We start from the raw sequence: 15296 nt of genomic DNA, 5'->3' as shown, positions 1-15296 counted from the left end.
TTCCACCTCCTATTTTTCGTTTCCTCAGTTCCAAATCTCTCTATTCCCATGCTGTATATGCATGTGGCCATTCATTTAACCTTCCTATCGATATTTCCAGCTAACATTGCCTCAAGGATGTTGTCGACGTCCTCATCAAACTGCTGCCATACTACCTTTGTTGACACTCCCAGGCCATTTTACACGTTTTCTTCTCTCCTCTCCTTGCCCTATCTGATCCTCCGCCGATTCCCTCTGAGAGTCTGCCTCTCCGCCTTGCTCCTCTCCCCCCTCTGGTGCATGGAGACTGTGGTTACTGTGGTTGTTTCCCGGAACCTCCTCCTCCTCCGTCTCACCAGATTTCTCTGCGCGTTGCGCCAGGTAATATTCAGGTAATATTCAGTTGTGCCTGCTATAATATAAGGACACTGATTTAATAATTATTCGCTAACATTTATTTTGTTTTATTATTCCTTTTATTCGAGCTATTAAATAGACTGTACGCTTAATTACATTACTCGTCGGAAAATTCCGGAACGAATGCAGATTTCTTCTATTATAACTGCAGTATCTACTTCCGGTGGAATTGTCGAAGAGAAATGAAAGCGGGAAGCTCGAAGTAATCTGTAAACATTTGGAATCAAATGAAACAGTTACACTGACTGTGACACATACTCATGGCCATTAAATCTGATTGAAGTGTGATTGATTTATACAAAATGGCAGCGAATTTGAGGACAAGACAGAATGGCAAACGAGTGTTTTCAACTGTCAGGATTTTCTGATGACGAAAGGAAGGAGATGGGGAAGATGGTTGCAAGATTAGGTGGAATCGACTTCGATTCACAGGTCCCAATTCTTTGTAATGTATTCGCTGTGGTATTTTGAGCTCGTTCGGTTCACGATGCTAATCGGATTTTGATATTGCTTTGTCACAATATTTTAATCATGGCCTGCTGTTGACGATCTGTTAGTGACAGATAGTCAAATGCAACAGGTCATTATTTTTTTTTTGCTATCAAAAAATAGGAATAGACGAATCAGTATTTCTCTTCAGTTACTTTCTTTACACCATTATCACCATTGAAAAGTTTGATATTAGTTTACTTTAAATATTAAAAATAATTTATAATTATTGTGTCCCGAAAAAAAAATTGGTAGCACTAGTCTATGTCCTATATTGAATACCCCTTTTCGTCGAACTGGTCGTACTGTCCCGACCATGTCCCTATATAATCTATGTAACAAAACTCCGGATAGCTCGAACAGCTATTCGTTGAATACCCCTTATTCCTCGAACAGAAATATGTCCACGTTTCATCAAATACATAGTATTTACCCATGTAATTGTCGAACAGGTGTTCGGCCCTTGAGATTTTTTGTCACACCTGACTGCACCGACCGACATGGATAATTGCTCACGATCTTGTGTATATACAGGTGATGTGTCAAGCCATTAGGTAATTAAGGGATTAACGGTGTCATTAATACCTACCTATATGATCGCAAGTCGTTGATTGATGCTAACTTTATTTGAACATTTAAGAAAAGGCATTAAATTATTGATGTTTCTCTCGTAATAATCTTTGCTGTAAATATGAAAATACGGAAGTTGTTGATCCATGTTAATAGAAATAACGCATTGTGAAATGACAAAAGAGGCAGAAGATATTGCTGACGTCCAACTAATTAAATAAGTTCATTTAAAAAAAAAATTCTTTGTTGTTTTCATTCGACAGGCTAATACAATGTTATTTATTGAAAGATGTAAATGATATCAAACGATATGCAAAGTACATTTTATCTGTGTGTTCCGTATCTTTTCCTGTACAATTGTATTTTGTAACTTTACTCGCAAACACATGTATTACCTAACATTTTACAAAATAGACATCTATATACATATCGTTTCTTATGTCCGTAATTATGCTGGTTAATTCTTTATTGTGAGTATGTATTAAAGTAAATGTTTCCTTTACATTTCCTTTAAATCGCTATTAGTCATAGAGTTCTGCATGGATTTTAACCAACTTTGGCCACAAACATCCATGGGTGAAGGGAAACAGAACTTGAATAGGGAAATAGAGGTAAATCCTATAAATCTCTACTTGTCTAGAGTTCTGCATGGATTGTGACCAAATTTGGCCACAAACATCTTTGGGGGAAGGGGAACAGAACTTGTATAAATTTTGGCTCTGACCTCCTGGGGGCAGGAGGGGGTGGGGCCCCAATAGAGGAATTAGAGGTTAATATTCAAATTCCTTCAGAAAAGAAACAATGAACCTGTATTCAGAACATTATATAATTACATGGCATTACAAATCAGGTGAGCGATACAGGCTCTCTGGGCCTCTTGTTAATTACATATGTTACATTTTTGTATGTGCAAAATATCTCCATGTAAGGCCTTATAGATGCATATTGTACTGGGAATTAAAGGGACATGAACCTAAAATAAACTTTTCTGTATGCTAAGATACGGTGTTCAGATGTTTATTGAATATTTTATTACAATGTTTGGTTATCTAGAAGTAACAGGAAAACGTGGGGAATACCTACCCCCAAATGATAAAAATAATCCCGTTATATTTTATTTTTTTAACACAAAACGAAAGCTGGTCAAAAGCGAGGTATTATAATTAATGAACAACAAACTTGCTGACACATCAAGAAATATCAGTTTTCCACATTTTAAGATGATTTTTAGCCCTCCATCATCAGCATGGTGGGCTATTCAAATCGCCTGCGTCTGTGTCCGTCGTCGGTCATCTGTCGTCCGTCCGTAAACAATGCTTGTTATCACTATTTCTTAAAAAGTGCTAGCAGGGATTTTGGTTCAAACTTCACATGGAGTGTCCCCTTGGTCCATATTTGTGCCATACAGATTTTTGAGGCTGATCAGAAAAACAAGATGGCCGCCAGGAAGCCATCTTTGATTTTTAGGCAGTTGAAATTTGTTTATCAACAGATATTTCTTGATAACTACTGAAGGGATTTTGTTCAAACTTCACATGGAGTGTCCCCTTGGTCCCTAGTTATGCCATACAGATTTTGAGGCTGATCAGAAAAACAAGATGGCCGCAAGGCAGCCATCTTTGATTTTGGCAGTTGAAGTTTGTTATCAATATTTCTTGATAACTACTGAAGGGATTTTGTTCAAACTTCACATGAAGGTTACCCTTGGTCCCTAGTTGTGCCATACAGATTTTGAGGCTGATCGGAAAATTAAGATGGCCGCCAGGCAGCCATCTTTGATTTTGGCAGTTGAAGTTCGTTATCGATATTTCTTGAGAACTACTGAAGGGATTCTGTTAGCTCACCTGGTCCAAAGGTCCAAGGTGAGCTTATGCCATACCGTGGCGTCCGGTGTCCGTCCGTCCGTCCCTCCGTCAACAATCGACTTCTTCTCCATAACCGCTGGTTGGATTTCAACAAAATTTGACTGGTAGCATCCTTATGGGCTACTAACTGAAAATTGTACAAATGATGCAGCGGGGCCAAAAGGGGTCAATTTGGCTATTTCCATTTAAAATACTTCTCTGAAACTAAGCATGGGATAGCACCCAAAATGCAATGGTAGCATCCTTATAGGGTGGGGATTCAAAATTGTACAAATGATGGGGCTGACCCCCTGGGGGCCTGAGAGGGGGGGTCAAAAGGAGTCAATTTGGCTATTTCCATTTAAACGGCTTCTTCTCTGAAACTAAGCATTGGATAGCACCCAAAACGCAATTGTAGCATCCTTATATGTTTGGGATTCAAAATTGTACAAATAATGGGGCTGACCCCCTGGAGCCTGGAGGCCTGAGGGGCGTGGTCAAAAGGGGTCAATTGGGCTATTTCCATATAAACGACTTCTTCTCTGAAACTAAGCATGGAATAGCATCCATAATGCAATTGTAGCATCTTTATAGGGTGGGAATTCAAAATTGTACAAATGATGTGGCTGACCCCCGGGGGCCTGAGGGGCGGGGTCAAAAGGGGTCAATTTGGCTTTTCCATATAAACGACTTCTTCTCTGAAACTAAGCATGGGATAGCACTCATTATGCAATTGTAGCATCGTTATAGGGTGAGGATTCAAAAATGTGCAAAAGATAGGGCTGACCCCCTAGGGGCCTGAGGGGCGAGGTCAAAAGGGGTCAATTTGGCTATTTCCATATAAATGACTTCTTCTCTGCAACTAAGCATGGGAGATATATATATATATATATAGCACCATAATGCAATGGTAGCATCCTTATAGGGTGAGGATTCAAAAATGTGCAAAAGATAGGGCTGACCCCCTAGGGACCTGAGGGGCAAGGTCAAAAGGGGTCAATTTGGCTATTTCCATATAAATGACTTCTTCTCTGCAACTATGCATGGGAGATATATATATATATATATAGCAACCATAATGCAATGGTAGCATCCTTATAGGGTGAGGATTCAAAATTGTGCAAATGATAGGGCTGACCCCCGGGGGCCTGAGGGGTGGGGTCAAAATTGGTCAATATGACCATTTCCGTATAAACGACTTTTTCTCTGTAACTAAACATGGGATTACGCTCATAATGCAATGGTAGCATCCTTATAAGGTGGGGATTCAAAATTGTGCAAGTGATAGGGCTGATCCTCCGGGGGCCTGAGGGGTGGGGTCAAAAGGGGTCAATTTGGCTATTTCCATATAAACAACTTTTTCTCTACAACTAAACATGGCATTATGTTCATAATGCAATGGTAGCATCCTTATAGGCTGAGGATTCAAAATTGTACAAATGCAGTGATCCATTTATATTTACCTACTTTCCTAATCGCGCACGTTACTAACTCTTGTCGTAATCCGGTTTCTATCGGAATTTGTTTGTGTTTGCTTCACCCACGTTTTCGACCCACCATTTTGTTTACGTTCATTTAATTTGTACAGTGCATTGTTGGAGGTCATTAAAGTTCAATACTACTATTTTTATCACACTGCAGTCTACAAAATTTGACCGGGCCGGTTCAAAATACAGAAAGATGGAATTTCCATTATAATTATTTCATTCGACACATTTGCACAATATATTACTTAGTAAGGTATCTGACACGTCTTAAATATGTATTTTACTCAACTTAACATGGTTTATTTAGGTTCATGTCCCTTTAAGGTTTTAGAAAGTAGTTAGCGAGCACTTCATGTCTAACAGACATATTTTTAGTTTGATTTTCAATTTATTTACAGGGATTCAGGTCAAACTGCACTCACGTTGTCTGTAAGAAACTCTCTAGAAGTGAAAAATTTCTTGGTGGATGTGCCACTGCCAAATGGATTTTACATCCAGATTACATCCTAGAATCATCAAAGGCTGGTCAGTGGCTGGAGGAGCAGTGCTATGATTGGAGCCAGATCAACACTCCTGATGCAGCAGATGTTCCAGCAGAAGTTCGAGAAGCACCTCGTAGATGGCGTTATCATTTTGAAGTTTTTGGAACAACAGCATTTGCTGGGTGGAAAACGGCTGTTGTTGTCAGTGGTGCAAGAAAGAATTCAGTGTATAAAAGGTTTGATGAAATTCAAGATTTAGTGACTAAATATAACATTTGCAATTTGCATTGTATATTTCACTCGTGCTCACCCAACTGCGAACAATGCAAGTATATATAAACCCCTACCGCTCAAAGGCTGACTTGTATTGAAGTACTGTTTGAGAGTAATACATTGTTGCACTAGTAGGTCAACACAGGTTGAGGTAAATCAGTATTACTGATAGAGTAGTGGAGATGTCATTTGGGTGAAAACAATGTAAATGTTCGTTATAACTGTTGCAAATATATGGATCTGCTATATGAATATCTTGTAACTTTCATTCTGCCAGTCTAATCAGTTTGATGTACAATGTACAAATAGCCACACAAAGTTTAAATGATTAATCAAGGGTTTCATTATCTTTCAGGAGAGGCAGTGTAATTGCAATTTCAGGGGGTACTTTTCTATACCATCTGTATGCTATCCAATGTAATTTAGTCCAAATCAGGTGGTACCACAGCTAGGTCTGACCGGCAAATAGTACCGGATACCACCTGATATTGAAACCCCTGGGGTTGTGATTTCTTAGAGTTTAAATTTGTTGGTTTTTCATACCCCTTGCAATCATTTGGTTAGGTGCCCAGATTGTAACATTAGTAATAACCGATTTATCTATGCCATATGTGTAACGACAATGTCTTTAAATAGCACATCTACAGTACTTTCAAACAGTACTTTGATACAAGTCAACCGTTGAGCTGTATACTTGTATTGTTCGCAGTTGGGTGAGCACGAGTGTAAAAATTTATTTAAATGTTCATTATCTACAGACTTGTTTTTGACACAATTTAACATTCCAATTTAACTATACACAGGCTAATCACCTGTTAGTGTTTTGTTTTGCCGTTTAAATAAAGTTGAAGATAGTTATCAGCTTATTGATTTCTGTTACTTCATCAGCAATTCTGAGAATCTTTAATATTCATTCAGAGTTCAAGAGTTGCCTCCATTAATAAGCTTGCTATATAATTTATTGTAATTCATACCATAAAGTTCTCATTGTATGATATTAGTTGTGTATATCAAGTCTAATAAAATTAATCCTAAACCGTATAGAACTTATTAGGATATCTGTAATGAAGTATCTGTTTTTCAGTTTACTCCATAGTGGAGGTGCTGAAGTGTACAATCTAAAGCTTCCTGTTACACAGCCTGAGAAAGTAACCAACGCACTTACCTATGTGTTTGCTAATGAAAAGTGTGCAATACATGTGGCTCACCTGATCGAGTACGGTGTGTTGTGTCTACGGCCGGAATACATTGGTGATTATCTCATCAAGGTAAGTCTATGGCTGTAACATGTAGCCCATAGAGTATGGTGTGTTGTGTCTACGGCCAGAATACATCGGTTATTATCTCATCAAGGTAAGTCTATGGCTGTAACATGTAGCCCATAGAGTATGGTGTGTTGTGTCTACGGCCAGAATACATCGGTGATTATCTCATCAAGGTAAGTCTATGGCTGTAACATGTAGCCCATAGAGTAGTATGGTGTGTTGTGTCTACGGCCGGAATACATCGGTGATTATCTCATCAAGGTAAGTCTATGGCTATAACATGTAGCCCATAGTTGTATGGTGTGTTGTGTCTACGGCCAGAATACATTGGTGATTATCTCATCAAGGTAAGTCTATGGCTGTAACATGTAGCCCATAGAGTATGGTGTGTTGTGTCTACAGCCAGAATACATTGGTGATTATCTCATCAAGGTAAGTCTATGGCTATAACATGTAGCCCATAGAGTATGGTGTGTTCTGTCTACAGCCGGAATACATCGGTGATTATTTCATCAAGGTAAGTCTATGGCTGTAACATGTAGCCCATAGAGTATGGTGTGTTGTGTCTACGGCCGGAATACATCAGTGATTATCTCATCAAGGTAAGTCTATACCTGTAACATGTAGCCCATAGAGTATGGTGTGTTGTGTCTACGGCCGGAATACATTGGTGATTATCTCATCAAGGTAAGTCTATACCTGTAACATGTAGCCCATAGAGTATGGTGTGTTGTGTCTACGGCCAAAATACATTGTTGATTATCTCATCAAGGTAAGTCTATGGCTGTAAAATGTAGCCCATAGAGTATGGTGTGTTGTGTCTACGGCCAGAATACATTGGTGATTATCTCATCAAGGTAAGTCTATACCCGTAACATGTAGCCCATAGTGTATGGTGTGTTGTGTCTACGGCCAAAATACATTGTTGATTATCTCATCAAGGTAAGTCTATACCTGTAACATGTAGCCCATAGAGTATGGTGTGTTGTGTCTACGGCCAAAATACATTGTTGATTATCTCATCAAGGTAAGTCTATACCTGTAACATGTAGCCCATAGTGTATGGTGTGTTGTGTCTACGGCCAAAATACATTGTTGATTATCTCATCAAGGTAAGTCTATACCTGTAACATGTAGCCCATAGAGTATGGTGTGTTGTGTCTACGGCCGGAATACATTGGTGATTATCTCATCAAGGTAAGTCTATACCTGTAACATGTAGCCCATAGAGTATGGTATGTTGTGTCTACGGCCAAAATACATTGTTGATTATCTCATCAAGGTAAGTCTATGGCTGTAACATGTAGCCCATAGAGTATGGTGTGTTTGTGTCTACGGCCAGAATACATTGGTGATTATCTCATCAAGGTAAGTCTATACCCGTAACATGTAGCCCATAGTGTATGGTGTGTTGTGTCTACGGCCAAAATACATTGTTGATTATCTCATCAAGGTAAGTCTATACATGTAACATGTAGCCCATAGAGTATGGTGTGTTGTGTCTACGGCCAAAATACATTGTTGATTATCTCATCAAGGTAAGTCTATACCTGTAACATGTAGCCCATAGTGTATGGTGTGTTGTGTCTACGGCCAAAATACATTGGTGATTATCTCATCAAGGTAAGTCTATACCTGTAACATGTAGCCCATAGAGTATGGTGTGTTGTGTCTACGGCCAAAATACATTGTTGATTATCTCATCGTTGATTATCTCATCAAGGTAAGTCTATACCTGTAACATGTAGCCCATAGAGTATGGTGTGTTGTGTCTACGGCCAAAATACATTGTTGATTATCTCATCAAGGTAAGTCTATACCTGTAACATGTAGCCCATAGAGTATGGTGTGTTGTTTCTACGGCCAAAATACATTGTTGATTATCTCATCAAGGTAAGTCTATACCTGTAACATTTAGCCCATAGTGTATGGTGTGTTGTGTCTACGGCCAAAATACATTGTTGATTATCTCATCAAGGTAAGTCTATACCTGTAACATGTAGCCCATAGAGTATGGTGTGTTGTGTCTACAGCCAGAATACATCAGTTATTATCTCATCAAGGTAAGTCTATGGCTGTAACATGTAGCCCATAGAGTATGGTGTGTTGTGTCTATGGCCAGAATACATTGGTGATTATCTCATCAAGGTAAGTCTATGGCTGTAACATGTAGCCCATAGAGTATGGTGTGTTGTGTCTACGGCCAGAATACATTGGTGATTATCTCATCAAGGTAAGTCTATACCCGTAACATGTAGCCCATAGAGTATGGTGTGTTGTGTCTACGGCCAGAATACATCGGTGATTATCTCATCAAGGTAAGTCTATGGCTGTAACATGTAGCCCATAGAGTATGGCGTGTTGTGTCTACGGCCAGAATACATCGAGGAATAGCCTCATCAAGGTAAATGTATACCTGTAACATGTAGCCCACAGAGTATGGTGTGTTGTGTTTACGGCCAGAATACATCGAGGACTATTCATTAATGAATCTGATATCAAAACTGATTTACTGTAAATCCATTTAATTTTGTGTATGTGTCGTCTATAGTATTAACTTGCAATCATAGGTTCTTACTGGCAATCATTCATACACTTTTATACAATTATTCATGAAATATTGGAATTTGTGTTAAAACTTTCTTGTAAACTAATGCACAAATTTGTATTTCAGGAAAGAAAGTTGTGGTCGTAAAATTCTTTTTACCAATTAATTGTAGTAAAAGCTCTAAATCTACTGTTTTTGGCATTTAGTATATTATTTCCTCTTTTTGTTATTGGCAGGATCCACAACCTGATCCGTTGGATTATCTAGTCAAAGTACCGCAGAATTCCATTTTTCAAGGAGCTTTCCAAAATGACAGTGTTGTGAGCAGTCAGACATCAGACTTAGAACTGAGTCAGCATGTTGGACCATTAAGTAGTCAGAATACACCAGAGAGGAGATATTTGTCAATCCCAGGCCTCGGAAGCACTAGTTCTGTACCGTCACCACTAGCTATTCCAAATCGACTTGACATATCTGAATCAGACCTAGACTTTCCTCAGCGGTTCGGGTCATCTAGTTGTCTAAACACACCAGAGAAAGCAGTCCCTTCCATTTCTGAACTTGCTAGTAGCAGTTCTAGACTGTCACCTCTTAAAATTTCAAACAGACAGGTAACAAGAGGTGAGTAAAACATGTGGAACCCATCACAGAACTCAACCATTATGTATCCGTCTGATAACAATAGACTCTAATAATGGATGACTCCAATGCTGGCCTCAGTAAGTTGATCCTTCCTAGCTCCTTAGACATTTCAGTGCTTTCTATAGGTACAATTATTTTAGATAAAACTCATCGATAACAAAACTTACTAGTGTGTCAGGTTTTATTTTTAATTTAGGCCAAAAAAAATTAAATTGTTAGTTTCTCAGGCCACTTTTTTAAAAAGTCAGTGCGGGCGGCGGGAATATTTTTTTATTTCTTATTACTCTGAAAACAAATGCGGCAGATAACATTTTATTTTTTTCTCACTTGAAGGACATGAAAATCAATGAAAAACACGTGTAGAAAATGTAAATTCTTACTCAGTCTTTAAGAACAGCTTTTAAATATCTCAGTCGTCACTATATCCAAAAGAAAAAACAGTTGAAAATACATAATCCTGGGAGGAAACATTCCGTTTTGAGCAAATACTGACATCGGCAGCCATTTTTACCGGAAATGAAAGGTGCATACTAAAATTGGAGCCAATTTCTGGGTGCGTTTTCGAATGGAAATTTCAGGCGAGTTCGAATGGAAATTGGGGGTGTGTTTGATGCGGCGGTCTCGATTTTAATTTTAAGTTATGGCGCATAAAAAACGTTGGTGCGGGGGGTAAATGTTGATGCGGCGGGGCCTGAGAAACTAAGAATTAATTTTGTTTGGCCTTAGTAACAATTGAATAAAATGTAGTGATGTATGATTTCCATTGTTTTGTTTCAGTAAGTGATAGAGTAACAAGAAACAATAAGAAAGGAGTGCAGTCTCCCCTGAGGGTAAAACCTGTGTTGCCAAGTCCAGTCCTACCTGTTCAAAAGAAACGAAAGGCCAGCGAAGTTGAAGGAATAGAAGATGCCTTTCAAGAACTGAAAAAACTTAAAGTAATGTAGTTGGTCATGTACACTTAAATAATTTGACACTTTTCCTAGACTAAATATAAAAATTCTAGGTTAAGGGTGCACAAATTACATTGATATAGGTTTTGAAATTTTATGTAACACAAGGCAAAATTGCCATTAGTACGTTTTACAAACATTTGATGTTGCCATATATGACAAAAATGTGTAATTTTGGTTAGCTGTTTGTATTTATCAATCAAACTACAATGATAGAATTTTAGTTTTAAGGTAAAAAAATACCTGCAAGCAAGTATTTGACATAGTTTAACCAATCTAATCTGTATGCCTCCCCCACGAAATTGAGAGGGGTCACACACAGTAGTGTTACAGTGTTTTTCCTGCCTATATATTTGGGGCAAAAAATAAGGCCCAATTCCCAATTGTATTTCTTGTTATTTTTCCAAATATCTATGTCTAAAGCTTCCCAATCATCGTGAGTTGATGCCTATATTTTGTGCAACGAAACTAAAATATTCTGTAAATCCTTAAGTCTGAAACATGGTATTTTAATATTACATTCTTACACTTGATTCTTAGAGAAGCATAATTGTCTATTTCTACCTTTTCCAAAAATTCCATAAAACACTGTTTTTAATTTTTCATTTCCTACTTTTATCGCAACAACTAATTTCCCAATTTTAACCAGGTGGCAATTTCCCAAAATACCCAGGAAAAACACTGTGTTACTCTATAACCATCAGATCTTATCCCATTCAATCACATTGCACATTTATGTTTTTCTTGATAAAATTACTGGTTTAATGAGATAACACAAGTTTTAATGTATTTCTTGTGTTTGTCCTGAATATAGGTGTCTCAGGAATAGATTCCTATGGAAGCCTAGTGGTCCTGTGTGGTGTCCAACAGCATGCAGCAGGTAAGTCATCTGTTCTCTTTTGATTTGATTTGTTTAACATTCTATCAACAGCCAGGGGTCATTTAAAGGATATGGTAGGTTAAGATCGTGGAGGAATAAGTCTAAGTACCTGAGAAAACTGAATAACCACAGATGGTCACAGAACCTGGCAACTGCTCCATCAGGGTTCTAACTTGTGATCCCAGTGGTGGAGGGCTTTGATATAAATAATTTGATAAAAATGCTTGTAATTTTGATTTACTTGTATTTATTTTATACCAGGATTTCATTATAGAAATGCTGTTATAAACTATAGTAACTATTAGATACTGATATATTTCTGTGATTCCTCTTTACTTGCTTTATTTTTGCAGCCCAACAGTGTTCCCATGGAATTTTCTGTGGCTATGACCAATTTTATCCACACCTCTTTGGAGGAGGAGACCTGTAGCTCAGAGTCCTTGTCACACGCCATAGACCTCATCTCGTCCATGATTGTGTCGACAAAATACCCCAAGATAGATACCATACACTTCATGATGGTCATGCTACTACAGGTAATTAAAAACTACATTAACTCCCTTAAGGTGACAATTGTCAGTGCTAGTACTACCTGGGTTTAGTACAATCTCATAACAATACAAAATGTCAGACTTTATTATACACTATATTCATATCTTTTATGACACAACTATTATCATATCTGTCATTTGTAGTATCTATAGTGTGAAGATTATAGAACACTTTGTCGTTTGTAGTATCTATAGTGTGAAGATTATAGAACACTTTGTTGTTTTTTTTATTATCTATAATGTGAATGAAGATTATAGAACACTTTGTCGTTTGTAGTATCTATAATGTGAAGATTATAGAACACTTTGTTGTTTGTAGTATCTATAATGTGAAGATTATAGAACACTTTGTTGTTTGTAGTATCTATAATGTGAAGATTATAGAACACTTTGTCGTTTGTAGTATCTATAATGTGAAGATTATAGAACACTTTGTCGTTTGTAGTATCTATAATGTGAAGATTATAGAACACTTTGTCGTTTGTAGTATCTATAATGTGAAGATTATAGAACACTTTGTTGTTTGTAGTATCTATAATGTGAAGATTATAGAACACTTTGTTGTTTGTAGTATCTATAATGTGAAGATTATAGAACACTTTGTTGTTTGTAGTATCTATAATGTGAAGATTATAGAACACTTTGTCGTTTGTAGTATCTATAGTGTGAAGATTATAGAACACTTTGTCGTTTGTAGTATCTATAAATGTGAAGATTATAGAACACTTTGTCGTTTGTAGTATCTATAGTGTGAAGATTATAGAACACTTTGTCGTTTGTAGTATCTATAATGTGAAGATTATAGAACACTTTGTCGTCAGTATCTATAGTGTGAAGATTATAGAACACTTTGTCGTTTGTAGTATCTATAATGTGAAGATTATAGAACACTTTGTCGTTTGTAGTATCTATAATGTGAAGATTCTAGAACACTTTGTCATTTGTAGAATCTATAGTGTGAAGATTATAGAACACTTTGTCGTTTGTAGTATCTATAGCGTGAAGATTATAGAACACTTTGTTGTTTGTAGTATCTATAGTGTGAAGATTATAGAACACTTTGTCGTTTGTAGTATCTATAGTGTGAAGATTATAGAACGCTTTGTCGTTTGTAGTATCTATAGTGTGAAAATAATAGAACACTATGTCATTTGTAGTATCTATAATGTGAAGATTATAGAACACTTTGTCATTTGTAGTATCTATAATGTGAAGATTATAGAACACTTTGTCATTTGTAGTATCTATAATGTGAAGATTATAGAAACTTTGTCGTTTGTTAGTACAGTGGAACCTCTCCGAAAAACGATCATGGTCGGTGCATATAATTTCGGTCCGGGTTTAGAGAGGTTCGGTTTGGAGAAGTGAACCGAATACCGATCATTATGATCCGGATTTAATCGATCGGAAGTCGTTTTTTACACTAGTGCACCGCATGTATGCCTAGTGTTCGTTAAAACCGACCGATATTGATTGTTAATGTGGATGTTATCACAAAAGAGAGAATCATACGTTTAAAAAGGAATGGATAACAGCAAACTTGACTTTGTTACCGCTTATAAACGTAGTTTAGTTAGTTAGTTGTGTGAATGTTCTTGGGGATGTTCTCGTCTGCAACCTACGACCGATCGCTTCCGGTTACGTCAAGAATCAAATTATATGGTCTAATTACACGATGATCAGTCGATGCCGGTCATTATATGACATAGTCATTTTCTAAAACAATACATGGCTTCGGTTCCTTCATACAGATAATTTACGTTATCCGACAACTACATATATGTAAATAAAAAACCTGTGTGATTTGAATACGAAACTTTCTCTTTATTACTAGCTCTGCTTGTTTTCCTACAGTAAACAAACCGCGTGCACATGGTAGACCTTCGTTAGATATCTAAACAATAGACATAATTAAATAATTACACCACGATCTCCGGTATAATTACCGTGTACCTATAGCCTTCACATCTGTATACATGCCCAAGGACATGGCATGCAACAACTATGGTACAGGTAAGCTTACGTGTGTATTTCACGGTCGGTTGATCATTCAAGCAATCTATCGTAGTATCTATAGTGTGAAGATTATAGAACACTTTGTCGTTTGTAGTATCTTTAATGTGAAGATTATAGAACACTTTGTCATTTGTAGTATCTATAATGTGAAGATTATAGAACACTTTGTCGTTTGTATAAACACTTTGTTGTTTGTAGTATCTATAATGTGAAGATTATAGAACACTTTGTTGTTTGTAGTATCTATAATGTGAAGATTATAGAACACTTTGTCGTTTGTAGTATCTATAGTGTGAAGATTATAGAACACTTTGTTGTTTGTAGTATCTATAATGTGAAGATTATAGAACACTTTGTTGTTTGTAGTATCTATAATGTGAAGATTATAGAACACTTTGTCGTTTGTAGTATCTATAATGTGAAGATTATAGAACACTTTGTCATTTGTAGAATGCTGCCTGTGAGAGTCTAGCCATGAAGTCATACACGGCTTTGATGAAGTTATTACAAGTACATCCGCCGACCTCTCCAGCTTTGATCAACATGTACATGAAGACATTGATGCGGGGTACAGAAGAGATAGACGACTCCAACCAACCCTGGCAGTTCATCAGGACAGTTATTCAGTAGGTCTTGTACAAGCATTAAATTAGCTTCCTATAGAGTCTATTGCATATTATGAGATGATTGTTTGCAATGCGCTGGCATTTATAGATTCCATAGAATTTGTTTAAGTTAGATCTGGAAAACGGTTTATCAATGATGATTTAATTCACAAGATAGAACAGCCATTTTGATGGTGACCGTTTAACTTTACCTTGTCAACATTAGTGATGTCGTAGCAGTCATGTTTGGTGTCATTTACACCCTCATAGACTTCACTTTGGCTTGGTTGGTTTATAT

General features: G+C 37.2%; 1 protein-coding gene across 1 annotated transcript in view; it reads left to right on the top strand.

The window, feature by feature from the left end:
* Positions 1–556: 556 nt before the first annotated feature.
* LOC138309649 (SMC5-SMC6 complex localization factor protein 1-like) overlaps positions 557–15296 on the top strand; it is a 28664-nt gene continuing 13924 nt past the window's right edge. The window contains 9 exon segments of the mRNA XM_069250865.1: positions 557–740; positions 742–828; positions 5185–5504; positions 6626–6809; positions 9591–9975; positions 10774–10931; positions 11794–11826; positions 12180–12362; positions 14844–15019. Coding sequence (XP_069106966.1) covers positions 699–740; positions 742–828; positions 5185–5504; positions 6626–6809; positions 9591–9975; positions 10774–10931; positions 11794–11826; positions 12180–12362; positions 14844–15019 — 1568 coding nt within the window. The 5' untranslated portion in view covers positions 557–698.

The sequence above is a fragment of the Argopecten irradians genome, chromosome 15, assembly GCF_041381155.1.
Source record: "Argopecten irradians isolate NY chromosome 15, Ai_NY, whole genome shotgun sequence".
In the NCBI taxonomy this organism is placed as follows: domain Eukaryota; kingdom Metazoa; phylum Mollusca; class Bivalvia; order Pectinida; family Pectinidae; genus Argopecten; species Argopecten irradians.
The sequence above is the reverse complement of the archived record's forward strand: the minus strand, read 5'-3'. Positions and strand labels throughout refer to the sequence as shown.